The 27,676-nt window shown below is 35.1% G+C and overlaps 1 protein-coding gene across 1 annotated transcript in view; it reads left to right on the forward strand.

The window, feature by feature from the left end:
• The window catches only part of tmem266 (transmembrane protein 266), a 103,006-nt gene that overhangs the window by 63,672 nt on the left and 11,658 nt on the right, over positions 1-27,676 (forward strand). Inside the window, 5 exon segments of the mRNA XM_048157484.1 lie at positions 4,616-4,770; positions 12,262-12,335; positions 13,581-13,637; positions 15,507-15,645; positions 21,341-21,456. Of these exon segments, the coding sequence (XP_048013441.1) occupies positions 4,616-4,770; positions 12,262-12,335; positions 13,581-13,637; positions 15,507-15,645; positions 21,341-21,456 (541 nt within the window).

Raw genomic sequence — 27,676 nt, forward strand, 5'->3', positions numbered from 1 at the left:
ATAATAATGTCACGTTTGCAGTCTTGTAGATATTTGGGATCATCATTAAATACAAGAACTCACACAAGGTATGTTTTTGTACCGGAGAAAGTTTGAGTCTTAAATCTAAATTAATCCATTATCTGTGTCTATATTTGTTCTTCATGCGAGTAAGTGCTAAATCCCCACTTTTACAAAGGAGAACGGCAGTATTTAGCGCGAAATAAGGCAGCATGCTGCACACAATCTATCATATGCATGCTGCTTTTGTGGATGCAGTCATTTTTGACTGCAAATGATGAGGTAATTTGATTAAATGTACTGGATTTACGACATTTTGGCAGTTATAAATACATGCTCGATTTTAATATTATTTTATGATAGAATAAATGAACTACTCAGCATTTGTTCGCGTACCCCCTCTTGTCACCTCACGTACACCAGTTTAGGAACCACTGTGCTATTGTTTCGTTGTGACGTCACAATAACATTATATATGGTGCATTTTCAGATTTAAAACTTTGCAGGATGGTTTCATTCACTTAGAGCTATGTTACACACTACATGAAAGGTAATTTTCAAAAATCCATAATAGGGTGAAGATGAACGAAGGTCTTACAGGTGTAGAACATCATGAGGGTAATTAATGACAACATTTTCATTTTTGTGTGAACTATCCCTTTAAAAGTACCAATTCTTTATCACATTTAAAAAAAAAAAAAAAAAAATAGTGTACAAAACAAAATAGTGAAATAGTATGTAGCGAGAAATGTTCTACCTGCTGTTTCCAAAAAGCATCTATGATGGCCATTCACGCAGGCTACACAGAACTCTCAAATATCTCATTAAATTACAGTAGTGCCTTTGAGATGAATGGATGATGAATAGCATTCAGCTGGGATTATAGACCACCTTGGCAAACTCTTGTTGTAAACTTAGCAGGTCTTTACATATTGCAGTCCTTGTAGGAGTAGTATGGTAGAATGCTATTCCAAACACTCCTGGTTCCTTATAGAATGGATAGAGAGCATTGATGTTGTTCTTGATGATAAATTGATGAGTCCACCTCTGAGGTCACGCCCAGATCTGAGATCAGCTCGTGGCAGTGGAATAGCAGTAGATGATGTGAGAGTCAGGAAAGGGAGAGTGAGAGGAATACAGAAAAAGCAGGAGGGAATAAGACCCCTCAACAGGGCAATTCAATTAGTCTGCTTTTAGAGGAGCGAGGAAAAGAGAGAGATAGTGAGAAAATGTGATTAATCAAAGTGAGTCACACTCATAAGAGCATCCACTGAAAGGTTTACTGCCTAACAAAATTTGAAAAACACAATTAAACTGAAGGCTATAAGCAATTGCAACTAATCAAGTGATTTTTTGGCAGCTCCTTTACATAAAATGAAAGTGAGTGGGGCCTGGGGATGTCGAGCTTAAAAATGACCAAAAAAGGTGCCATTAAAGTAGTCCATATGACTCATAGTGATGTTTTTCAAGTCTCCTGAAGTCATATGATGGCTATATGTGAGGAACAGACTGACAGATACTCAAAAATATAAATTGGTCTAAATCTCTTATTTAAAGGTGCCCTAGAACCAGTTTTTATAAGATGTAATATAAGTCTAAGGTGTCCCCTGAATGTGTCTGTGAAGTTTCAGCTCAAAACACCCCATAGATTTTTTTTAAATTAATTTTTTTAACTGCCTATTTTGGGGCATCATTAACTATGCACCGATTCAGGATGCGGCCCCTTTAAATCACGTGCTCCCTGACGATGGTAACTTTAACCACATTTACGTAACAGTACATTAGCAACATGCTAATGAAACATTTAGAAAAACAGTTTACAAATATCACTAAAAATATCATGTTATCATGAATCATGTCAGTTATTATTGCTACATCTGCCATTTTTCGCTGTTGTTCTTGCTTGCTTACCTAGTCTGATGATTTAGCTGTGCACAGATCCAGACGTTAATATTGGCTGCCCTTGTCTAATGCCTCGATCATGGGCTGGCATATGCAAATATTGGGGGCGTACATATTAATGATCCCAACTGTTATGTAACAGTCGGTGTAATGTTGAGATTCGCCTGTTCATCGGAGGTCTTTTAAACAAATGAGATTTATATAAGAAGGAGGAAACAATGGAGTTTGAGACTCACTGTATGTCATTTCCATGTACTGAACTCTTGTTATTCAACTATGCCTAGGTAAATTAAATTTTTAATTCTAGGGCACCTTTCAATGAGTTTAGGGTTATTGTAGTTATTAGCATGATTTAAGAACAGTAGATGCTAACTTGAACGTAGATTTGCAAAAGTAAATTTTATTGTAAAAGTAGAAAGTAAACTTGTACATACTGTACATGTAGAAATAGAAATAAACTTGCATGTAAAAGTAAACTTGTACGAATATGTAGAAGTAAACTTACGAGTAGATGTAAACTTGTATGCAAAATACATACTAGTACATATTTATGTACAAATAAAGGTAACTTGTATGTAAAAGTAGAAATAAGTCTACTTCTACATATAAGTTTGCCGCTACTTGTACATAAGTTTACTTATACTTTTTCATACAAGTCGCTTTTACATAAGTTTACTTGTATGTAGATGTAAACTTGTAAGAATGTGTACAAGTTTACATCTGTTTTTTACAAGTTTACTTCTACACATTGTTTCTACTTCTACTGAACGTTCATATATGTTTACTTCTGTTTTTACATACAAGTTCACTTCTCCTTGTAAACTTGTACAGAAGCAAACTTGTATGTAAAAATAGATGAACATACAAGTTTGCTTCTATTTGTACATAAGATTAGTTCTACTTTTACATACGAGTAGAAATATAAATTTATATAGTTCTACAATGTGTACAAGTTTACATGATTTGCTCATACAAGTTCACTTTTACATACAAATTTATTTCGATCTTTACTTCTAAATGTTCATACGTGTTTACTTCTACTTTTACATACAAGTTTACTTCTGCTTTTACGTACAAGTTTACTTCTACTTGTAAAAGTAGACAAATGTATGTGGGTCATTGACAAATAAGGTTTTTAAAAGTGTAAAAAAAAAACACAATGGAGATTTATTAAGTGTTAACAATGAGATTATGTGTTTTTTATAATCAATTAACACCTCTTTTGTCATTTTTTACAAGATGGACAAAATTTGTCACTTAAAAAGTAATTTGGTTTAACCAAAATATCGGTTTTACCGAATGACACTTTTGATTATACCGAATGACAATATTTTCAAACAACTCTAACAGGCTGATATCCAGCTAGCTAACAAAAGGACAATCAAACATTTTATATTTAGTTCAAGTTTTTAAAATATTACAACATTTTCTATGTTTTATAGCGGTTGTACCGAATGACCTGATGTTTCGGGTAGGGCTGCACAACGATTAATCGTGATTTTGCAAAATAAAAGTCTGTGTTTACGTAATAAATGTGTGTGTTCTGTGTATAATAATTATGTATATATAAATACACACACATACATATGTATATTTAAGAAAAATGTTAAATTTATATATAAAATATTTATATTTATATATAATATAAAATATATTTAAATATATATATATTTATTTATACATGCATATATTTCTTAAATTTATACATGTATGTGTGTGTATTTATATATACATAATTATTATACACAGAACACACACATTTATCACGTAAACACAGACTTTTATTTTGCAAACGATTAATCGCGATTAATCGTTGTGCAGCCCTAGTTTCGGGACATGCGTATGGAAACGTGAAAACATGAATTTTTCAAATAGTTAAGAGAGAGTTAGTTATTTTGCTTCATGACCATGTGGTCGTTTGCAGGTGTCTGAATGATGTCACATGATATTGACCACATGACTTGATCCAAAATGGTCCCTTTATATTGGTTACTCCGAATGACATCAATGGAATTCATTTTTCCAGACATTCTTTCTCATAACAAAGCAACGACTTCTACACATAATATTAATACCATTTTGCACTATGTTGATATTTGATGTTATAAAATCATGCCAGAATAAAAAATATATACATTTATTACATTTTAAGATATTTTAATCACAAATGAAATGGCTGTACTGGCCTTTGGACGGTTAAACCAAATGACCTTTTGACACTTCAAATTCTTTAAAATACCTTTATATGTAGAAAAATATAATTAAAACCTTTTGGATTCAATAAAAGAGATCTAGTTGTGTTACCTTACATACTTGGGAAGTCATATCTTTGTTTTTTATTATTATTAAGTCCTTTGGACAAAAAAAATGACCCGTCACATCATTGATCCATGTACAAATAGAAGCAAACTTGTATGTAAAAGTAAATAAACATACAAGTTTGGTTCTATTTGAACATACAAGTTTGCTAAGTCTACCCATAAATACAAGTTTACTTCTGCATACAGGCTTGCTTCTACATTTCATTTACATACGAGCAGAAATAGAAGTAAACTTGTATGTAGAACTAAACTTGGGTTTTCATACCTGCCTGCTGTGTTGTTTGCAAATATGTGTGAAAGTAGTCTTCAGCTGTCTCATGTTTGTGGTTTTGTAGTTTAGAAATGGTTCTCTTTTCTTCTCTTTCTCTCTCGTCACTATATTTCATCTGCAGGTCTAACTGGCTGAAGCCGTGCTGCGGGAGGAGAGCAGCGCTCTGGCAGGTGTGTTTGCTGAGTGCCGGCTTCAACTGTTTCCTGGTGGCCTGTGTCATCTTGGTGGTGGTCTTACTGACTCTGGAACTGCTCATCGATACTAAGCTTCTACAATGTGAGTATTAGAGGGAGTTTGGGATCTCTTTAGAAGCTGCTCTGCGCTCAGAAAGAGGATTTACCATCTAGTAGTTAGCACACATCAAACATGGGCACTTACTGTATAATGGATTCAGATTTGGACTACGCTGATCATGCTGTTTTGATTCATTCGGAGGAAATAGCTAAAAAGAGTAATTCATACAGGAATCAGACTACATTAGTCAAGCTCAATGTAATTTATTAGGAATTCAGGTTACTGTGATCACACTGTATGTGTAGATTTAGTAAAATAAGAACCGGCTCATAAGAGTCATTCGTTCAGGAATCGGTCAACACTGTGTGTTTTTGATTCCATAAACAGAAAAGACTCATGAGAGAATCCTGAGTTTGAGATTCAGACCACACTAGTTGGGCTGTATGTTTTTGATTCATTAGGAAGAAATAGTTCATAATAGTGATTTGTTTGGGAATTGGAAAAAAGCTTAAAATAGTCATTCGTACAGAATCAGACTGAACCTGTATGTCATTTGTCTGGGATTCAAATTACTGTAGTCACACTGTATGTTTTGATTCACTAAAAATAATTGACTGACAAGATTCATTCGTTCAGGAATCGGACTACATTGGCCGTGCTGTACGTTTGCTGTACACTGGCCGTGCTGTAAGTTTTTGAGAAACTAGGAAGAAATAGCTCATAAAAGTAATTAATTCAGGAATCAGAGTACACTGGTCAAGCTGAATGTCATTTGTTTGGGATTCAGTCTACACTGTATGTTTTTGATTCACTAAGAGTCTCATAAGAGTCATTCGTTTAGAATAGAATCATAAATATTTTTAAAAATATTCAGTATATATTCAAATATTCAATATTCTCATAACTATACATTAGGGGTGTAATGCTATATCCATTCGTCCCAAACCGTCACGGTACGGACGTCACGATTTGGTGCATACAGTCAGACGACGAATACAGTCAGTCACAGGTGATCCACACTCCAATCCAGAAGGGGGCATGTGCGGTAATGCAATGCTGTTTGCTAACCGCCACAACAGGAAAAAGAGCAGAAGAAGAAGAATAGACTATCTATGCATAGATGTGTTTCAACTAGTATTTCAACCACAGAAAGACATCAATAAAACTGCTTGAGAATAATTTCTCACGTAGCATCACATTTACCTCAGGCAAGTCATTTAGTGTCCACAGCATGTTAGTTCACAGAAATGAACTCTAAAGGGGAGCATTTCACTAAATACAGTGGGTACGGAAAGTATTCAGACCCCCTTAAATTTTTCACTCTTTGTTATATTGCAGCCATTTGCTAAAATCATTTAAGTTCATTTTTTTTCCTCATTAATGTACACACAGCACCCCATATTGACAGAAAAACACAGAATTGTTGACATTTTTGCAGATTTATTAAAAAAGATAAACTGAAATATCACATGGTCCTAAGTATTCAGACCCTTTGCTGTGACATTCATATATATAACTCAGGTGCTGTCCATTTCTTCTGATCATCCTTGAGATGGTTCTACTCCTTCATTTGAGTCTAGCTGTGTTTGATTATACTGATTGGACTTGATTAGGAAAGCCACACACCTGTCTATATAAGACCTTACAGCTCACAGTGCATGTCAGAGCAAATGAGAATCATGAGGTCAAAGGAACTGCCTGAAGAGCTCAGAAACAGAATTGTGGCAAGGCACAGATCTGGCCAAGGTTACAAAAAAATTTCTGCTGCACTTAAGGTTCCTAAGAGCACAGTGGCCTCCATAATCCTTAAATGGAAGTCGTTTGGGACGACCAGAACCCTTCCTAGAGCTGGCCGTCCAGCCAAACTGAGCTATCGGGGGAGAAGAGCCTTGGTGAGGGAGGTAAAGAAGAACCCAAAGATCACTGTGGCTGAGCTCCAGAGATGCAGTCGGGAGATGGGAGAAAGTTGTAGAAAGTCGACCATCACTGCAGCCCTCCACCAGTCAGGGCTTTATGGCAGAGTGTTGTATCTTTCCCAAAAAGACTCATGGCTGTATTAGATCAAAAGGGTGCTTCTACTAAATACTGAGCAAAGGGTCTAAATACTTAAGACCATGTGATATTTCAGTTTTTCTTTTTTAATAAACCTGCAAAAATGTCAACAATTCCGTGTTTTTCTGTCAATATGGGGTGCTGTGTGTACATTAATGAGGAAAAAAATGAACTTAAATGATTTTAGCAAATGGCTGCAATATAACAAAGAGTGAAAAATTTAAGGGGGTCTGAATACTTTCCGTACCCACTGTAGATGCACTATATTCACTGTTTAATAAAAAAGAAGAAAAAAGAAGCAGTTTTATGTTTAGTCACCCCCCCCCCCGTACCAAACAGTGACTTCAATACCGAGGTGCGTAACGAACCGCTACGTTTGTGCACTGTTACACCCCTACTATACATCTGCAATTGTTGATCTGATCTCTGCTGAGATTATTCTCAATAAACACGTTGTGAAATGACATTTGCTTAGCTGCTATTTGCCTGGACATTTTCATTTCTCACAAGAGCCTATTGTAAATCCGAAAGGAGATCCCCATTCATGCTATGGTGGAAAATCTTGGCTCAGCGTGCAGATGAGTGCGCACTAAAGAGAGAAATGTGAGAGATGACAGAAGCATAAGTCACCCTATATCTCTCTGTCTTCTCTGGCCTTTACAAAGTCCTGATAGACAGATGGAGGGGGGAGACGGATGGGAGCGGAGAGAGAGCAGTGAAGAAGTGCAGGACAGCGACCGGCCGGCGAGATTAATGGAAGGAGGGATTGAGGGAGATGAATGGGCTGATGGACAGATCAGTGAACAGAGCAAACTAAGACATATGGGCCGGGAGAGCAGGCGGGTGATAACTGAATGCAGTAGATCTCTTGACCGTAATGGAGCGGATAAATAGACAGATGCAGGACGCGGATTGGGTGGAATATCAAATCACAAATGCCTAATGCTTTCAGTTCAGGCGGCTGCCATAATAAGATTGAGCAGTGACTGTCCTCAGCTTGCGACACGGATGCGGCGCGTGTAGGGAATTTGGCTTCCCACTCGAAAAGTCCCTGTAAGGAGGAGTAGTTTCATAAGAGAATAATTCTAAAGAATATATGTCCCATTTTTTTTTTTTTAAGTAGATTACACAATTATCTGAGGTTTTAATGTGTAATCTAAACATACATCAATATTTTGTGTTTTTTTTTTTTTTTTCTGTGAAAGTGTCTGTTATAGTCTTGTAACGTCAGTGATTCGTAAACAGAATAATTTATGCAAAAGCTGTGTTTCTTTATTGGTAAATTGGAAAATAGTAAGAATACTGGAAATTATGGAGAGAGAGAGTAGAACAGTTATTAGGGCATGACGCATGACTTTATAGCTCGCAACTCTGACTTTATGTCTCGCAATTCTGACTTTATATCATGCAATTCTGACTTTATAACTCGCAATTCTGACTTTATATCATGCAATTCTGACTTTATAACTCGCAATTCTGACTTTATATCATGCAATTCTGACTTTATAACTCGCAATTCTGACTTTATAACTCGCAATTCTGACTTTATATCATGCAATTCTGACTTTATAACTCGCAATTCTGACTTTATATCATGCAATTCTGACTTTATAACTCGCAATTCTGACTTTATAACTCGCAATTCTGACTTTATAACTCGCAATTCTGACTTTATATCATGCAATTCTGACTTTATATCATGCAATTCTGACTTTATAACTCGCAATTCTGACTTTATAACATGCAATTCTGACTTTATAACTCGCAATTCTGACTTTATTACATGCAATTCTGACTTTATAACATGCAATTCTGACTTTATAACATGCAATTCTGACTTTATAACTCAAAGATCTGACTTATTAGCTCGCAATATTGACTATAACTCGCAATTCTGACTTTATATCGTGCAATTCTGACTTTATATCGTGCAATTCTGACTTTATATCTCGTAATTCTGACTTTATATCTCGCAACTCTGACTTTGTCTCGCAATTCTGACTTTATATCGTGCAATTCTGACTTTATATCTCGCAACTCTGACTTTATAACTCAAAGATCTGACTTATTAGCTTGCAATATTGACTATAACTTGCAATTCTGACTTTATATCTCGCAATTCTGACTTTATATCTCGCAATTCTGACTTTATAACTCGCAATTCTGACTTTATATCTCGCAATTCTGACTTTATATCGTGCAATTCTGACTTTATATCTCGCAATTCTGACTTTATATCTCGCAACTGACTTTATAACTCAAAGATCTGACTTATTAGCTCGCAATATTGACTATAACTTGCAATTCTGACTTTATATCACGCAATTCTGACTTTATATCTCGCAATTCTGACTTTATATCTCGCAATTCTGACTTTATAACTCGTAATTCTGACTTTATATCGTGCAATTCTGACTTTATATCTCGCAATTCTGACTTTATATCACGCAACTCTGACTTTATAACTCAAAGATCTGACTTATTAGCTCGCAATATTGACTATAACTTGCAATTCTGACTTTATATCACGCAATTCTGACTTTATATCTCGCAATTCTGACTTTATATCATGCAATTCTGACTTTATAACTCGCAATTCTGACTTTATATCATGCAATTCTGACTTTATAACTCGCAATTCTGACTTTATAACTCGCAATTCTGACTTTATATCGCGCAATTCTGACTTTATATCACACAATTCTGACTTTATATCACACAATTCTGACTTTATAACTCGCAATTCTGACTTTATAACTCAAAGATCTGACTTATTAGCTCGCAATATTGACTATAACTCGCAATTCTGACTTTATATCGTGCGATTCTGACTTTATGTCTCGCAATTCTGACTTTATATCATGCAATTCTGACTTTATAACTCGCAATTCTGACTTTATAACTCGCAATTCTGACTTTATAACTCGCAATTCTGACTTTATATCATGCATTTCTGACTTTATAACTCGCAATTCTGACTTTATAACTCAAAGATCTGACTTATTAGCTCGCAATATTGACTATAACTCGCAATTCTGACTTTATATCGTGCAATTCTGACTTTATATCGTGCAATTCTGACTTTATATCTCGTATTCTGACTTTATATTGCAACTACTTTGTCTTGCAATTCTGACTTTATATCGTGCAATTCTGACTGATTTTATATCTCGCAACTCTGACTTTATAACTGATCTGATTCTGACTTGCAATTCTGACTTTATATCTCGCAATTCTGACTTTATATCTCACAATTCTGACTTTATATCTCGCAATTATGACTTTATATCTCGCAATTATGACTGTATATCACACTGACTTTATATCACACAATTTACTTTAACTCGCAATTCTGACTTTATAATCAAAGATCTGACTTATTAGCTCGCAATATTGACTATACTCACAATTCGCTTTAAGCTCACAGATCTGACTTTATAATCGCAATTCTGACTTTATATCTCGCAATTCTGACTTTATATCGTGCAATTTACTTTATACTCGCAATTCTGACTTTATAACTCAAAATCTGACTTATTAGCTCGCAATATTGACTTACTTGCAATTCTGACTTTATATCACGCAATTCTGACTTTATATCTCGCAATTCTGACTTTATACTCGCAATTCTGACTTTATATCGTAATTCTGACTTTATATCGTGCAATTCTGACTTTATATCTCGCAATTCTGACTTTATATCACGCAACTCGCAATCAAAGATCTGACTTTATATCATGCAATTCTGACTTTATAACTCACAATTCTGACTTTATAACTCGCAATTCTGACTTTATATCATGCAATTCTGATTTATAATCGCAATTCTGACTTTATATCGCGCAATTCTGACTTTATATCACACAATTCTGACTTTATATCACACAATTCTGACTTTATAACTCGCAATTCTGACTTTATAACTCAAAGATCTGACTTATTAGCTCGCAATATTGACTATAACTCGCAATTCTGACTTTATATCGTGCGATTCTGACTTTATGTCTCGCAATTCTGACTTTATAACTCGCAATTCTGACTTTATAACTCGCAATTCTGACTTTATAACTCGCAATTCTGACTTTATATCATGCATTTCTGACTTTATAACTCGCAATTCTGACTTTATAACTCAAAGATCTGACTTATTAGCTCGCAATATTGACTATAACTCGCAATTCTGACTTTATATCGTGCAATTCTGACTTTATATCGTGCAATTCTGACTTTATATCTCGTATTCTGACTTTATATCTCGCAACTCTGACTTTGTCTTGCAATTCTGACTTTATATCGTGCAATTCTGACTTTATATCGTGCAATTCTGATTTTATAACTCAAAGATCTGACTTATTAGCTCAAAGATCTGACTTATTAGCTCGCAATATTGACTATAACTTGCAATTCTGACTTTATATCTCGCAATTCTGACTTTATATCTCACAATTCTGACTTTATATCTCGCAATTATGACTTTATATCTCGCAATTATGACTGTATATCACACAATTATGACTTTATATCACACAATTCTGACTTTATATCACACAATTCTGACTTTAACTCGCAATTCTGACTTTATAACTCAAAGATCTGACTTATTAGCTCGCAATATTGACTAACTCACAATTCTGACTTTATAGCTCACAGATCTGACTTTATAACTCGCAATTCTGACTTTATATCAAGCAATTCTGACTTTATATCTCACAATTCTGACTTTATATCTTGCAATTATGACTTTATATCACACAATTCTGACTTTATATCACACAATTCTGACTTTATAACTCGCAATTCTGACTTTATAACTCGCAATTCTGAGTTTATAACTCAAAGATCTGACTTATTAGCTCGCAATATTGACTATAACTCACAATTCTGACTTTATAGCTCGCAATTCTGACTTTATAACTCGCAATTCTGACTTTATAGCTCGCAATTCTGACTTTATAGCTCACAGATCTGACTTTATAACTCAATTCTGATTTTACAACTCACAATTGTGCATTTATATCTCGCAATTATGAGAAGATAAGTCAGAATTGTGAGATAAAAAGTCGCAATTACCTTTTTTTTTAATTGATGGTGGAAACAAGCTTCCATAGTTTTGTATTTGAATATATTTTAAAATATAATTTATTCCTGTGATGGTAAAGCTTAATTTTTAGCATCATTACTCCAGTCTTGAGTGTCACATGATCCTTCAGAAATCATTCTAATATGCTGATTTGCTGTTCAAGAAACATTTCTTATTATTATCAATGTTGAAAACAGTTGAGCTTCTTCATATTTATGTGGAAACCATATTATACATTTTTGATTAATAAAAAGTTGAAAAGAAAAGCATATATTTTGCAATCATACTGACCCCAAACTTTTGAATTACATTTTTAATTGTTTATTTTGAGGTCATTACATTTGGCAGTATTTTATCCTGAATCAATATGTGAAGTGAATCTCTTTGAATTGTGTCCACAGTTAATAATGCATTCCAGTTCGCCTGTATCATCCACTGGATCAGCCTGGTCATCCTGTCTGTCTTCTTCACTGAGGTGAGTGTAAATGATTGTATGCGAAAAATCACACAAGATCTCTAAGACATTTCTCATTAAACATTTCTCCTTCAAGATTAAATTGTCTGAGCTGTACTATACACATTCATTTTATGTATATAAAGGAATATAAAGCAATTTTTGGAGAAACGTCATGAAAGATAACGGAGGAATAAAAGAGCAACATCTCAGCAATAAAAGTTTTCCACGGCTGTGAGTGTTTAAAGGTCACAGGCCACTAAAACAACTAAGATGCTGACTCTGAGACAGTCATGATTTACAGAGAGCCACCAGGCTTACTAGAAATAGCATCTTTCACAATTATCAATATAGTACGTCATTTCAAATTAATGGTGCCACGACGGGACGTTTGGAAGTATTTGATGTAAGGCCTCTCTGAATGTTTATGCTGTAGGGGCGTCTTAATTGAACCCAAGAAAAAGCTGTTTCACATAATGCTGTTACTGTACTTTAAAAGTGTGTGTGTCCTGACACGTGCTGACTTCTATCGATTCCCATTTCTTCGGATCCAGTTGCATTTGTCTCTGGCTCTTTTAAAGCAGACTTGCATTTATTTCCTTCAACTTGGGTTTTACTTGTCGATAAAGGCCACGAGACAGGAAAGCCTGAAAGTTTCAGCTTTGATCACATGTTTCAGCCTGAGAGAGAGGAAAAGAGAGTGAAAGTAGGGGATAGAAAACACTAAAAAGACTACCGTGTGCCACCTGAGTCAGCAGTCACTAAAACACAGCATCTCCTTCGAGTGTTTGGATGAGATCTCGCCAGCTTGCAAGTTTATGAATACATATTGCAGGTCACTGATAAATTATGAGCTGCGTTCTGAGACGAGATGAAAGAAAAAAAAATGATTTGTGTTGGAAATGGGTTTTGCAGAGGCGCCGGGGTTATTTTGCCAGCAAATGGAGGTGAATTCTGTTGCCGCCACATCTCGATATCACTTAAATTTCGAATTACTCTACGTACACATTTTCCCTGCAAGCACATTATTTACGTTTGCTGTTCGTGGGTCGCTGGAAAAGGAATGTTTGCCTGTTTTTTTTTTCCGTTTTTTTCAAGGCTCCTTTCTTGGCTTTCACAAAACATGGCCTGTTGTTCTTAAGTAGATGATTTCCCAGAATGCAATGTGGTGAACCATCAGAAATCTGATCACTGATTTTCATTAATCTGTTTCTTTCAATCTGTGGCTCTTTTCCACTTATATGCGTCTCTCTTTTCCCCTCCCAGACTGTCTTTAGGATTGTGGTGCTCGGGATATGGGATTACATAGAGAACAAAGTTGAGGTAAGCTCTCGGGGGTCCCATTAGTACAGAGGGACACAGAATGAAGAGGCGAGCCCTTGAAACTTAATGAAGGATGAGTCTCTCTCTGGCGCAGTGACACTCTCTCAATGTCACATTGTTGCCTGAGCAGGAGAGGATCCATTGATCCAACTGCACTGTGATTGGCTATTCAGTTCCATTGACCCTCCGCTTTCATTTATATATTACATTTTTTGTTATATGTGCCTGATATCAAGTTTTTCAAAAGCATTTACTTTATATTTATTTTAAGTTGCACACACACAGACACAATATTTTCAGAAATATTAAATAAAAAAAAAAAAAAAAAAAAATATATATATATATATAGGGCTGTCAATCTACAATCTAATTAATTACACATTGTGGCATGTAATTAATTTGATTATTAATTAGCACAATATCACACGAGTGCTGTTTTTCCCTGAATAGCACAAGTGCAAATGTGATAATGATTTTATACATCAGTTCAATAAATAAGAAGTTAATATTGTTATATTTTACACACAATATTGTCTGCTCAATTTTGCGAACGAAAATATTGGCTATAAAACCATAGCAGAACAATTGTGCATCTCCGAGCAACACATAGCGATGTTTCTTTTCTGAATGAATCCACGTTTTGAGCGAATCAATCGGGTGAACTAATGATTCAATAGCCCATTCATAAAGAGAGCCATTTGCTTAATTCCTGAATGAACCAGCTGTTTGAACGAACTGAATGAATGAATGATTCAATGACTTTTACCACCATCTACTGGCAGTTTTAGTTTCTTATTTAGAGTGTAAATTCATTTGAAAAAAAAATGTATTTCCATTTTAATAAAAAAAAAACATTAAAGCTATATAGTTCACCCGAAAATGAAAATTCTGTCATTTACTCACCCTTGTGGTTGTTGTAGCCTAAAAGTTTGTGTGTAATAAATTATATATTGAATCAAATATATATATATTTTTGCTTTTGTCATTTAACACAACAATTACTTTAAATGATCTTTTGGGGGTAATTTCTCAGGCAAATTTAATGTGTGATTAATTTGCGATTAATTAGATTAATTATTTTCAATTATTTTTTACATTTTTAATCACTTGACATGCTGTCAAGTGATATATATATATATATATATATATATATATATATATATATATATATATATATATATATATATATATATATATTAATATATTATAAAATATATATATATTAAAAAAATATGTGTGTGTGAAAAAATCTATATTTTTATATGATAGAAGTAATATATAAATATATTGTAATATATAGTAATATATAAATATAAAATAAATAATATAGGTAAAATATGCAATAAATATTATATATTTAATAACATAATAAATAATAATATTTTAAATATAAATAAATGGGTATTATATATATATATATATATATATATATATATATATATATTATACACACACACACACAAATATATATATATAAAATATATTAATGTTTTTATAAAATATTTACTGATTAAGGAGCACACACTCACACATCGATACCAAAAACTATGTTTTGTATAATAGAAAAATATATGAAATACAAAAAGAATAATTGATTTTATAATATTTTAGAATATAAATTTTATATAGCCTATAGTGTATGTGATACATATATTGAATACACATACATATATAAAATGTACAAATAATAATATGTTTAGAATTTATATTAAGTATTTTTTTTAAGTACATAAATAGACGTTAGTATGCCTAGTTGTCATAGCATTACCTGCTATGTAACAGCCCATAGTATCAAAAAACCTTTACATTTTACAAACTAAAATACACTGGCGTAAGATCATGTGTGTTTTTGTTGTTGTTTTTTGTCAGGTATTTGACGGTGCTGTGATTGTACTCTCTCTGGCCCCAATGGTGGCCTCCACGGTGGCTAACGGCCCCAGCAGCCCCTGGGACGCCATCAGCCTCATCATCACCCTCCGCATCTGGAGAGTCAAGAGGATCATTGACGGTAAGCTGCTTTATGACATCACATTTTTTTCCTCACAACATTTCTTGACAATATGAAGTCTACAAAATAAATACATTTGTTTTTAGTTTACTGAATGTAAATACGTTTGACCCTTAAACAACCCCGTAAAGAAAGTGTTAATGTAATTAGCCAATTCAACTGATTAATTTTACTAGCTGTTGTCCTGTCCTGCCCAATGACTGTGAGTTATGATAGACGCCTCACACGCGCTGCTACTGCCAGTGCTGGTCTCATTAAAATTCAGATTGATTCAGAGTCTTTTGTCGGTGCTGAGAGGAGCATAATGTCCATAATGTCTCAGCACAGGTTCTGTTTATGCAAGTGTATTCATGATCGATGGCTGGGGCAGGTCAACCTCATTCTCACTAAACATCACTGAGCTGTCAGACACACTTACATGAACAACAAACAGCTCTGACTTAGATATATATATATATATATATATATATATATATATATATATATATATATATATATATATATATATAGTACAGTACAGTACAGTCCAAAAGTTTGGAACCACTAAGATTTTTAATGTTTTTAAAAGAAGTTTCGTCTGCTCACCAAGGCTACATTTATTTAATTAAAAATACAGTAAAAAACAGTAATATTGTGAAATATTATTACAATTTAAAATAACTGTGTACTATTTAAATATATTTGACAAAGTAATTTATTCCTGTGATGCAAAGCTGAATTTTCAGCATCATTACTCCAGTCTTCAGTGTCACATGATCCTTCAGAAATCATTCTAATATGCTGATTTGCTGCTCAAGAAACATTTATGATTATTTTCAATGTTGAAAACAGTTGTGTACTTTTTTTTTCAGGATTCCTTGATGAACAGAAAGTTCAAAAGAACAGCATTTATCTGAAATACAAAGCTTCTGTAGCATTATACACTACCGTTCAAAAGTTTGGGGTCAGTAAGAATTTTTATTTTTATTTTTTTTGAAAAGAAATGAAAGAAATGAATACTTTTATTCAGCAAGGATGCATTAAATCAATCAAAAGTGGCAGTAAAGACATTTATAATGTTACAAAAGATTAGATTTCAGATAAACACTTTCTATTCATCAAATAATCCTGAAAAAAAATATTGTACACAAATAATGTGACACTGAAGACTGGAGTAATGATGCTGAAAATTCAGCTTTGCATCACAGGAATAAATTACTTTGTCAAATATATTTAAATAGTACACAGTTATTTTAAATTGTAATAATATTTCACAATATTACTGTTTTTTACTGTATTTTTATTTAAATAAATGTAGCCTTGGTGAGCAGACGAAACTTCTTATAAAAACATTAAAAATCTTAGTGGTTCCAAACTTTTGGACCGTACTGTATATATTAAAATATAATTTTTTTCTGTGATGCAAAGCTGAATTTTCATCAGCCATTACTCCAGTCATTTGTGTCACATAATCCTCCAGAAATCATTCTAATATGCTGTTTTGATACTCAGTTATTATCAAAGTTGGAAACAGTTGTGTTGCTTAATATTTTTTGGAAACTGTGATACTTTTTTAGGATTCATTGGTGAATAAATAAGCAAAAAGAACAGCATTTATTCAAAATAGTAATATTTTCTAACAATATAAATCTTTACTATCACTTTTTATCAATTTAACACATCCTTACTGAAAAAAGTATTAATTTCTTCCAAAAAAAAGAAAGAAAGAAAGAAATACTGACCTCAAACTTTTGAACAGTAGTGTATATTGTTACAAAATATTTAATTTAAATAAATGCTGCTATTTTTTTAACTTTTTATTCATCAAAGAATCCTGAAAAAAAAGTATCACGTTATAAAAAATGTCAAGCACCACAACATTTGTAATAAATCAGCATATTAGAATGATTTCTGAAGGATCATGTGACACTGAAGACTGGAGTAATGATGCTGAAAATTCACAGAAATAAATTATATTTTAAAGTATATTATAATAGAAAACCATTATTTTAAATTGTAATAACATTTTACAATACTGTTTTTTTCTGTATTTTTGATCAAATAAATACAGGCTTGATGAGTAGAAGAGACTTCTTTCGAAAACATTAAAAATAGTAATGGTTCCAAACTTTTGAATGGTTGTTTGTGTATATATTATACATTAATATATATATTAGTGTGTGTAAGGTACATTCTAAATCTATTTTGACTATGCTTAAGATGAGTCTAAAGAGTTTGTGGCAGCACAGACCATACGAGACCAAACTTCCTGTGATATTTTATCTTGTGTACCTTTTCTATTCCTGCATCTATATTGCTTTGTGCCCATTTGAGCTCATTTCTTTTCCCTCTTCTTCGTGAATGGTTGTGCAAGCTATGAGAATTACATATTGTTTCATGTGTGTGCGTTCATGTGCCTCAAGATATTGCATTTGAGAGAGTGCACAGTTGGCAAAAACTGCTGAATACTTTCATTACACTTTACACAGTGTTAATACAAACACAACACCACTGGAACACTAAAGTTATGCTGTCAGAACACTGAGAAATGAAGAAGAAATTAAAGCTGATAGATGACACAGACTCACTGACCGATTAACATTCATGAGCTCAAATCTCACGGCGAGTCTGATCCAGTTTTACGCCACCCTGTGGTTGAGCCGTGATATGTACACAACAGGACATAAAAGAACCAAGTGCTGAACTTTTGAAAAGAGACCAGTGCACAGTTATTTTTATTTATTTATGTATTTTTTTTCTACCAAAAATGAAAATTCTGTGATTAATTGCTCACCCTCATGTTGTTCCAAACCCTTTAGACTTTCGTTCATCTTCAAAACACAAATGAAGATATTTTGAATGAAATCAGATATTTCCGTCCCTCCATGGACGGCAACGCAAACAAATCCATATGAATTGAGCAGTTTAGTCCAAATTTTCTGAAGAGACTCTATCGCTTTATTTGATGAACAGATTTAACTTGGGATTTTATTCACATATAAACCACTCAATTCAGTTTTAAGATTCTTTATAAGCTTTTTGAAGTGATAAAGTGGTAGTTGTGCACGGATAAATATTTACATTTTACATTTACATTTATGCATTTGGCAGACGGTTTTATCCAAAGCGACTTACATTGCATTATACTATACATTTGTATCTGAGTATGTGCAATCCCTGGGATCGAACCCATGACCTTGGCATTGCTAGTGCCATGCTCTAACCACTGAGCTACAGGAAAGCAAATACTGCAATATTCCTTTAAAACAACAAGAATTGTTCATTCGATTTCATGTTGACTTCATACTGAAATATATGAAGAATATTGCGGGACTGAGCAACACATTGCCAGGCAGCAAAGCATGCTGGGAGTTCTCTCGGCAGATGGTTACCAGTGTGAGAAGAGTCTAATTGATATGGGAAGTGAGTAGATGATAAGAGGGGTCATGTGGATACGGCTTTATTAAGAGCCAGCAGCACCTGATGGAAAGCCTTTGGCCCTCTCAGCACAATCCTAGCCAAGCCAGAGAAATCAATGTCAGACAGACGCTAATGTCAATTCATGAAATATCAGGCAAAAACCGTCTCTCCTCTTAGTGGTGGATGGCTGCAGAAAACAATTAGCTGTTTTTTAAAGCTGCCCATTATGTGTTAAACCTGATAACATTTGATCAGCTGTTTCAGTACAGAGATCAGCTATTCAGATAAATATATATTAGTATTTATTATTGTATTAATAATAATATTTAAAGGTTCACTTTTGCATTTGGACCAACAATTTATTTTGCTTGATATATAATTGTCACTTGGATAATTTTCTCATTTTCGACATTGCCTTACAGAATGTACTGTAATACCATGGTACTTAGCAATAACTTGTAATAATATTTACAACCCGATTCCAAAAAAGTTGTGACACTGTACAAATTGTGAATAAAAACAGAATGCAATGATGTGGAAGTTTCAAATTTCAATATTTTATTCAGAATACAACATAGATGACATATCAAATGTTTAAACTGAGAAAATTTATAATTTTAAGGGAAAAATAAGTTGATTTTAAATTTCATGGCATCAACACATCTCAAAAAAGTTGGGACAAGGCCATGTTTACCACTGTATGGCATCCCCTCTTCTTTTTATAACAGTCTGGAAACGTCTGGGGACTGAGGAGACAAGTTGCTCAAGTTTAGGAATAGGAATGTTGTCCCATTCTTGTCTAATACAGGCTTCTAGTTGCTCAACTGTCTTAGGTCTTCTTTGTCGCATCTTCCTCTTTATGATGCGCCAAATGTTTTCTATGGGTGAAAGATCTGGACTGCAGGCTGGCCATTTCAGTACTCGGATCCTTCTTCTACGCAGCCATGATGTTGTAATTGATGCAGTATGTAGTCTGGCATTGTCATGTTGGAAAATGCAAGGTCTTCCCTGAAAGAGATGACATCTGGATGGGAGCATATGTTGTTCTAGAACTTGGATATACCTTTCAGCATTGATGGTGCCTTTCCAGATGTGTAAGCTGCCCATGCCACACGCACTCATGCAACCCCATACCATCAGAGATGCAGGCTTCTGAACTGAGCGCTGATAACAACTTGGGTTGTCCTTGTCCTCTTTAGTCCGGATGACATGGCGTGCCAGTTTTCCAAAAAGAACTTCAAATTTTGATTCGTCTGACCACAGAACAGTTTTTCCACTTTGCCACAGTCCATTTTAAATGAGCCTTGGCCCAGAGAAAACGCCTTCGCTTCTGGATCATGTTTAATTATGGCTTCTTTTTTGACCTATAGAGTTTTAGCCGGCAACGGCGAATGGCACGGTGGATTGTGTTCACCGACAATGTTTTCTGGAAGTATTCCTGAGCCCATGTTGTGATTTCCATTACAGTAGCATTCCTGTATGTGATGCAGTGCCATCTAAGGGCCCGAAGATCACGGGCATCCAGTATGGTTTTCCGGCCTTGACCCTTACGCACAGAGATTGTTCCAGATTCTCTGAATCTTTGGATGATATTATTCACTGTAGATGATAATAACTTCAAACTCTTTGCAATTTTTCTCTGAGAAACTCCTTTCTGATATTGCTCCACTATTTTTTGCCGCAGCATTGAGGGAATTGGTGATCCTCTGCCCATCTTGACTTCTGAGAGACACTGCCACTCTGAGAGGCTCTTTTTATACCCAATCATGTTGCCAATTGACCTAATAAGTTGCAAATTGGTCCTCCAGCTGTTCCTTATATGTACATTTAACTTTTCTGGCCTCTTATTGCTACCTGTCCCAACTTTTTTGGAATGTGTAGCTCTCATGAAATCCAAAATGAGCCAATATTTGGCATGACATTTCAGAATGTCTCACTTTCAACATTTGATATGTTATCTATATTCTATTGTGAATAAAATATAAGTTTATGAGATCTGTAAATTATTGCATTCCTTTTTTATTCACAATTTGTACAGTGTCCCAACTTTTTTGGACTTGGGTTTGTAACAATATTACCATTTTACTCTATTTTTGATCAAATAAATGCAGCCTTAGTGAGCATAAGAGACTTCTTTCAAAAACATAAAAAAAAAACTTACCAGACTTTTGAACGATAGTGTATGAATGTACATAAGCCATGTTAATATCATTGTTCTTTATTTGTTAGTGTTTGTTGAGCATTTCAGAGGACCTTCCAGGGAAAGTACATTAATTTGCTCTTTTCTCTTCTGTAGCGTACGTGCTGCAGGTGAAGGTGGAGATGGAGATGGAGATCCAGCAGTACGAGAAGACCAAAGCTGTGAGAGAGGAACAGCTGGAGAGACTCACACAGATCTGTCAGGAACAGGCCGTGAGTGATGATGGACTAAAGCTTCCTGTTCTACCCTTCACTCCTGTCTTACTTTTACTTTACACAAAAAACACATTTATTAGGCCAGTGACACTTACTTTGGCAGTAGCAATAAGGATGCAGGTAGATTTTTAAATGTCCCTACAGATGCACAGGTACTCATACATGTTCCTGTATTAAAGGTTTTTCTTGCCAGTACTAAAAACACTTCTTTAAAACACTAATTCTTTAGGTCTTTCTTCTCTTTGGCCCTGTTTACAACTGGTATTAAGAAGCGTTTGCATCAGTCCGATTACAAGTGGATGACGCTAAATACAGGTGTAAAAGTTTTGAGCTTGTCCATTTTTGACCACTTCCAGAGGTAGTTGAAAACACAACCAGATTGCTTTCGTAGTGTAAATGCTCATGTGGTCGAATGCATTCCACTACTCTCCACCTACTGACCTAACTCATAAACATTATAGGAAGCGTACTAGCCAGACAGGATTTAAACTTTGTCGGCTGAAGACCAAGGTTTCGTTTGAAGACAAAAAATGTACCCATCACAATGTTCTCTCACCATTCCTGATTTCTAACATGCACTCACAGTGTTCAGCTGGTCTTGTGGCTCTCAGAGAGAAAACTAAAGCTGATGATCTCTGTATGTTTTTCCCATCACCTCCGATCGCATTCGTATGTAAATTGTGCAAGCTTATTTTGTCCATTAAATCGAAAGATCTAAAAAAGCCCATACATTTACCCGCCCATAAACCCTCCCCTCGAAGAAATCAGGACAGAAGTGGTCGAAAGTGGACAAAAGAGACGGATTAAAATACCAGGTGTAAACGGGAATGTGTTTCCCTCGTCTACTTGTGATCCGATCGACTAAAACTCATCTTAAGCCCTGTTTCCACCTGATATTAAAGGTGCTAAAGATGATCTTTTCGTCGACTGAGAAACCAAAGACTGTTAGTGAGTTAGTGAGTAAGTGCATGCGTAAGAACAACCCCCCTCCTTTCGAGGGAACGCCTCCCAAAACTCGTGCACGAGTATTGGAACACGAGTGTTTACCACCGGCATTTGCTGTGTCGTGTTAGTGGATTCATTATGTCGGACTCACCGCAGGTAACACATAATCTGCAGTTGTTACTCCTGTCTCCTGACAAAAACATTGCCTGTAGAGTGTGAAAAGTTACTGGAGCGCGCAGCCGCGCTCGTCTCTCACAAGGAACATCATGGCAGTGATTGACAAGCCAGAGGGCCAATCGTTTACGCGATGATCGTGTAAACGATTGGCTGATGTTTTTAAGGCCCTACCTAGTGCACAGATGATGTATATTAAGATTATTCCTTTCAGTGCACCTAATAAATAGTCTTTTATCAGTTAGTAAAGACAGTATCCAGTAATATTGCAAAAATGTATAAAACAAAACATCCTCTGTAGCACCTTTAAGATGAGTTTTGCTGGGTAAATGTATGGGGTTTTTTTTTCAGATCTTTCAATCTAATGGACAAAATAAGCTTGTGCAGTTTACATATACAGTATATGCGACCGGAGACAAAGTATTGGCCAAACACTGTGAGTGCTTGTTAGAAATCAGGAATGGTGAGAGAACATTGTGATTGGTACATTTTTAGTCTTCAAACCAAACTTGGGTCTTCAGCTGACAAAGTTTAAATCCTGTCTGGCTAGTGCGCTTCCCATAATGTTTAGGTGTTCAGTAAGCGGTCTTTTATGGCTGTTCAAACACATCCAATCACATGAGCGTTTACACCATGATAGCAATCCGGTCGAATGCATTTTCGACTACCTCTGGAAGTGGTTGAAAGTGGACAAGCTCAAAACGTTTTACACCCCATTTACACTTGTATTTAGCGTCGTCCACTTGTGATCCAATTGACCAAAACGCATTTTAATACCAGGTGGAAACATGGCAATAGAGTGCTGCAGGGATGACGTATTTTTGTAGGCGAAAATCTGGAAATTATGTAGTATTTTAGCACTTCCGGTTCCATCGTCCTGGAGTCAGTGTTTTAAAAAAAAAAAAAAAAAACTTTTACTTGTCTTGTAAAAGGCGGTTGTTAATAAGTGGGACTACAGAGGTTGTCGGACATTAAACGTCATCACCCGAACGGATAAACTCATCCAGTCACTAGTATGCTTTCACAGCCTCGTTGTGTTTATAATCGTACTCTTGCAAACTATTCTAACTCAAACTTTCAGGGAAAATGTTTTTAAACAAAGGCTAAAAGAGTTGTTGAAAGCTTAGTGACGGTGACATTGAAGTCATGCAGCTATAGTGTAGTTCGTTTATAGATTGCCGATTGTATTTATGCTTCAAATTTCATAAAAGTTGTTCATTTGTGAAGATTATCATGATGAACAAAACATGTAAGAATCACAAGCTTTTGTTAGTCGCAGATCTTTCTGCAATAATCCAAAAGCCAAATTGGGTTTTTGTCGAGGGATCCAGGTTGGCCTACAAAAATACATCATCATTACTGCAGCACTCTATTTTCTCCCCTCTCTAAACATTTTTTCCATTTTGCTTCAGTCATAATCGTGTATTTCACCAGCAGAGGGCAGCACTCTGACACACAATCAAATTTCACTTCAATTTTCTACTTCTGCTCAGTAAGACGGGACCTGTAATTACCTGTACAAATGCATTTTTGATGGATCAGTTATCAGTTATAGATTTTTTTTTTTATTGCAATTGAACCATTTTAGGGTCACTTTAAAAATTATTAATTTTTTTTGTCTGTCTAGAATTACATGCCACTGATGTCGACAGACTCTGATGTATGTGAATTGTGTCTCACCCAGCACAATGCATCCTGAATATCTCATATTTTTAACCGTACTAAGCTCATGCTTTATTTCTGATCGGGTCCCGCCGGATGATGCAAGCTCCCGTTTCAAGCTGCAATCCAACCCAGTGGATTACATAAAGCAGTCACGTGACCCGTCCAGCCTGTCCTGGGTCCACCAGACAAATAACGCAGACAGGGATCAATGCACACCACTGAAATACACAATTTACCCTAGATGTGTTTCTGTTCTCCTTGGGGATGAAGGCAGATAAGACTGTGATAGAAATGTCTTGAAATGTGTGTTGGGAACTGATCTGAGGCCTGTCGATATCAGCGCAGCGGCCCTGAGAACAGTAGAGGTCAATGATTATGACGAGTGTGTGGACGTCGATTCAACAAATAAATTCGGTTTGTTTGTGTAATACTGCCAGTGATAAATATATTTGATTTAACTAAAGAGCTATCATTTCAATCAATTATAAATAATAGCTATAATAATAATAATAATACATTTTATTTATTGGTTCCTTTCAAGGCATAGAAAGCTAGATCAATAATATACAAAGCAATACAAAACACAAACTACAAACATACAATTATTTCAAAGTATAAACATAAAAAAACAGTAAAAACATTTGAAAATCAATCAATTCAATCAATCGTTTGCAATTTAATTTAATTACCCCTCTTCTCTCTAAATATCAGGAATGATCATTGGAAAAAACTATACTTACCTATAACTATAATTAAAATTTATAATTAAAGAGTTATAATCTCTGAACTTCTCAGTGTATAGCTTTTTCCAATAGTCACATAAACTATATTAATCTGGAGTTCATAAAGGTAAACATAAAAACAACAAAATAAATAATAAATGAAATATTTAAGATTCTACACTATTTGTAGATCACTAATCAAATATGCAAAATATTGCCTTTGTACAAAATGTCAGATTTCCTTGTTTCCATTGAAGTCAGATTGATTGTAGTCATTAATATTTTTTATATGAATAATTTAGTGAGGTTTCCTGACAATATTTTTTTTCCTTTCTCATTTTCTGTCATTAAAATCTGTTATATATAATATATAACAGATCTTAATGACATAAAATGAGATTACTAACATAAATTAATATTTTAAAAATGTATTCAGATATTTAAGTATTGAAAACAATATTTTTAAAGGGGTTATATGATGTTTTTTTAATGTTTTCCTAGTCTTTTAGTGTGTAATGTATCTCTTTGTGCATGTATAATATCTGCAGTATTATAAAGCTCATATTCTCCCACAAAGGGATTTATTCTATTTAACGGAGAACACTGATCCAGGTATTACTTCCTCAAACGTCCACATCACAATGTGAAATATTAGCATAATGCCGCCCAAAGACGTGCGCAAAGAGAGTGGACGAGGCTTCATTGAACTGAATTGTCGTCATGTCGTGGAGACGCTGTGTATTTGGATGCTTTTGTTTTCAAAGGTTAATCAGAGGTTAAGATTTATTTATAAAGCTGTACAACCCAAGTTTGCTTGTGCACAGCACATTTTACAGAGGACAGCTTCCTGAACCTGGGAGAATACGGCTATATACAATACTTACCACTGTGAAACGTTCTGCTCAAGTCGTGCAAAGTTGGTTCAGATCGATCAGCTTGATCATCCGCATTTTCAGAATCCGACTCAGGCGCGAACTGATACGGTAAAACCGATGACATTATTATTAACTGTGTGTATACAAATCCTTTAGAAGCCTTGGAAGCTGAAGCTTGCGATTATAATAAGGGGCTTTACACTTTCGACACACGCTTGAGGTGTTTGCCCAGTCACAACACACGGGGTCAACTGGGCAATCAGAGCACTCTGGGGTTTTTCGGAAGGAGGGGCTTTGTAGAAATCTGCATGTTTCAGACAGACTGGGGACAGAGGAGCTGTAATGTACAGTATAATGTTTTTTGAACATTAAAAGCATGTTAACCTATTCTATTAAACACAATACTTTTAAAATAGCATCATATGATAAACAAAAACAGAGCCATACACACCAGGCTAACGTTTATGATTGCTATCAAATGCTGTGAATGGTCTCATATTTTTTCCAAAATAAAAACCGATTCAAAAAAAGTTGGGACACTTTACAAATTGTGAATAAAAAAGGAATGTAATAATTTACAAATCTCATAAACTTATATTTTATTCACAATAGAATATAGATAACATATCAAATGTTGAAAGTGAGACATTTTGAAATGTCATGCCAAATATTGGCTCATTTTGGATTTCATGAGAGCTACATATTCCAAAAAAGTTGGGACAGGTAGCAATAAGAGGCCGGAAAAGTTAAATGTACATATAAGGAAGAGCTGGAAGACCAATTTGCAACTTATTAGGTCAATTGGCAACATGATTGGGTATAAAAAGAGCCTCTCAGAGTGGCAGTGTCTCTCAGAAGTCAAGATGGGCAGAGGATCACCAATTCCCCCAATGCTGCGGCGAAAAATAGTGGAGCAATATCAGAAAGGAGTTTCTCAGAGAAAAATTGCAAAGAGTTTGAAGTTATCATCATCTACAGTGCATAATATCATCCAAAGATTCAGAGGATCTGGAACAATCTCTGTGCGTAAGGGTCAAGGCCGGAAAACCATACTGGATGCCCGTGATCTTCGGGCCCTTAGACGGCACTGCATCACATACAGGAATGCTACTGTAATGGAAATCACAACATGCGCTCAGGAATACTTCCAGAAAACATTGTCGGTGAACACAATCCACCGGCTAAAACTCTATAGGTCAAAAAAGAAGCCATATCTAAACATGATCCAGAAGCGCAGGCGTTTTCTCTGGGCCAAGGCTTGTTTAAAATGGACTGTGGCAAAGTGGAAAACTGTTCTGTGGTCAGACGAATCAAAATTTGAAGTTCTTTTTGGAAAACTGGGACGCCATGTCATCCGGACTAAAGAGGACAAGAACAACCCAAGTTGTTATCAGCGCTCAGTTCAGAAGCCTGCATCTCTGATGGTATGGGGTTGCATGAGTGCGTGTGGCATGGGCAGCTTACACATCAGGAAAGGCACCATCAATGCTGAAAGGTATATCCAAGTTCTAGAACAACATATGCTCCCATCCAGACGTCGTCTCTTTCAGGGAAGACCTTGCATTTTCCAACATGACAATGCCAGACCACATACTGCATCAATTACAACGTCATGGCTGCGTAGAAGAAGGATCCGGGTACTGAAATGGCCAGCCTGCAGTCCAGATCTTTCACCCATAGAAAACATTTGCCACATCATAAAGAGGAAGATGCGACAAAGAAGACCTAAGACAGTTGAGCAACTAGAAGCCTGTATTAGACAAGAATGGTACAACATTCCTATTCCTAAACTTGAGCCACTTGTCTCCTCAGTCCCCAGACGTTTCCAGACTGTTA

This window comes from Megalobrama amblycephala, linkage group LG15 (assembly GCF_018812025.1).
Source record: "Megalobrama amblycephala isolate DHTTF-2021 linkage group LG15, ASM1881202v1, whole genome shotgun sequence".
NCBI classification, from domain to species: Eukaryota; Metazoa; Chordata; class Actinopteri; order Cypriniformes; family Xenocyprididae; genus Megalobrama; species Megalobrama amblycephala.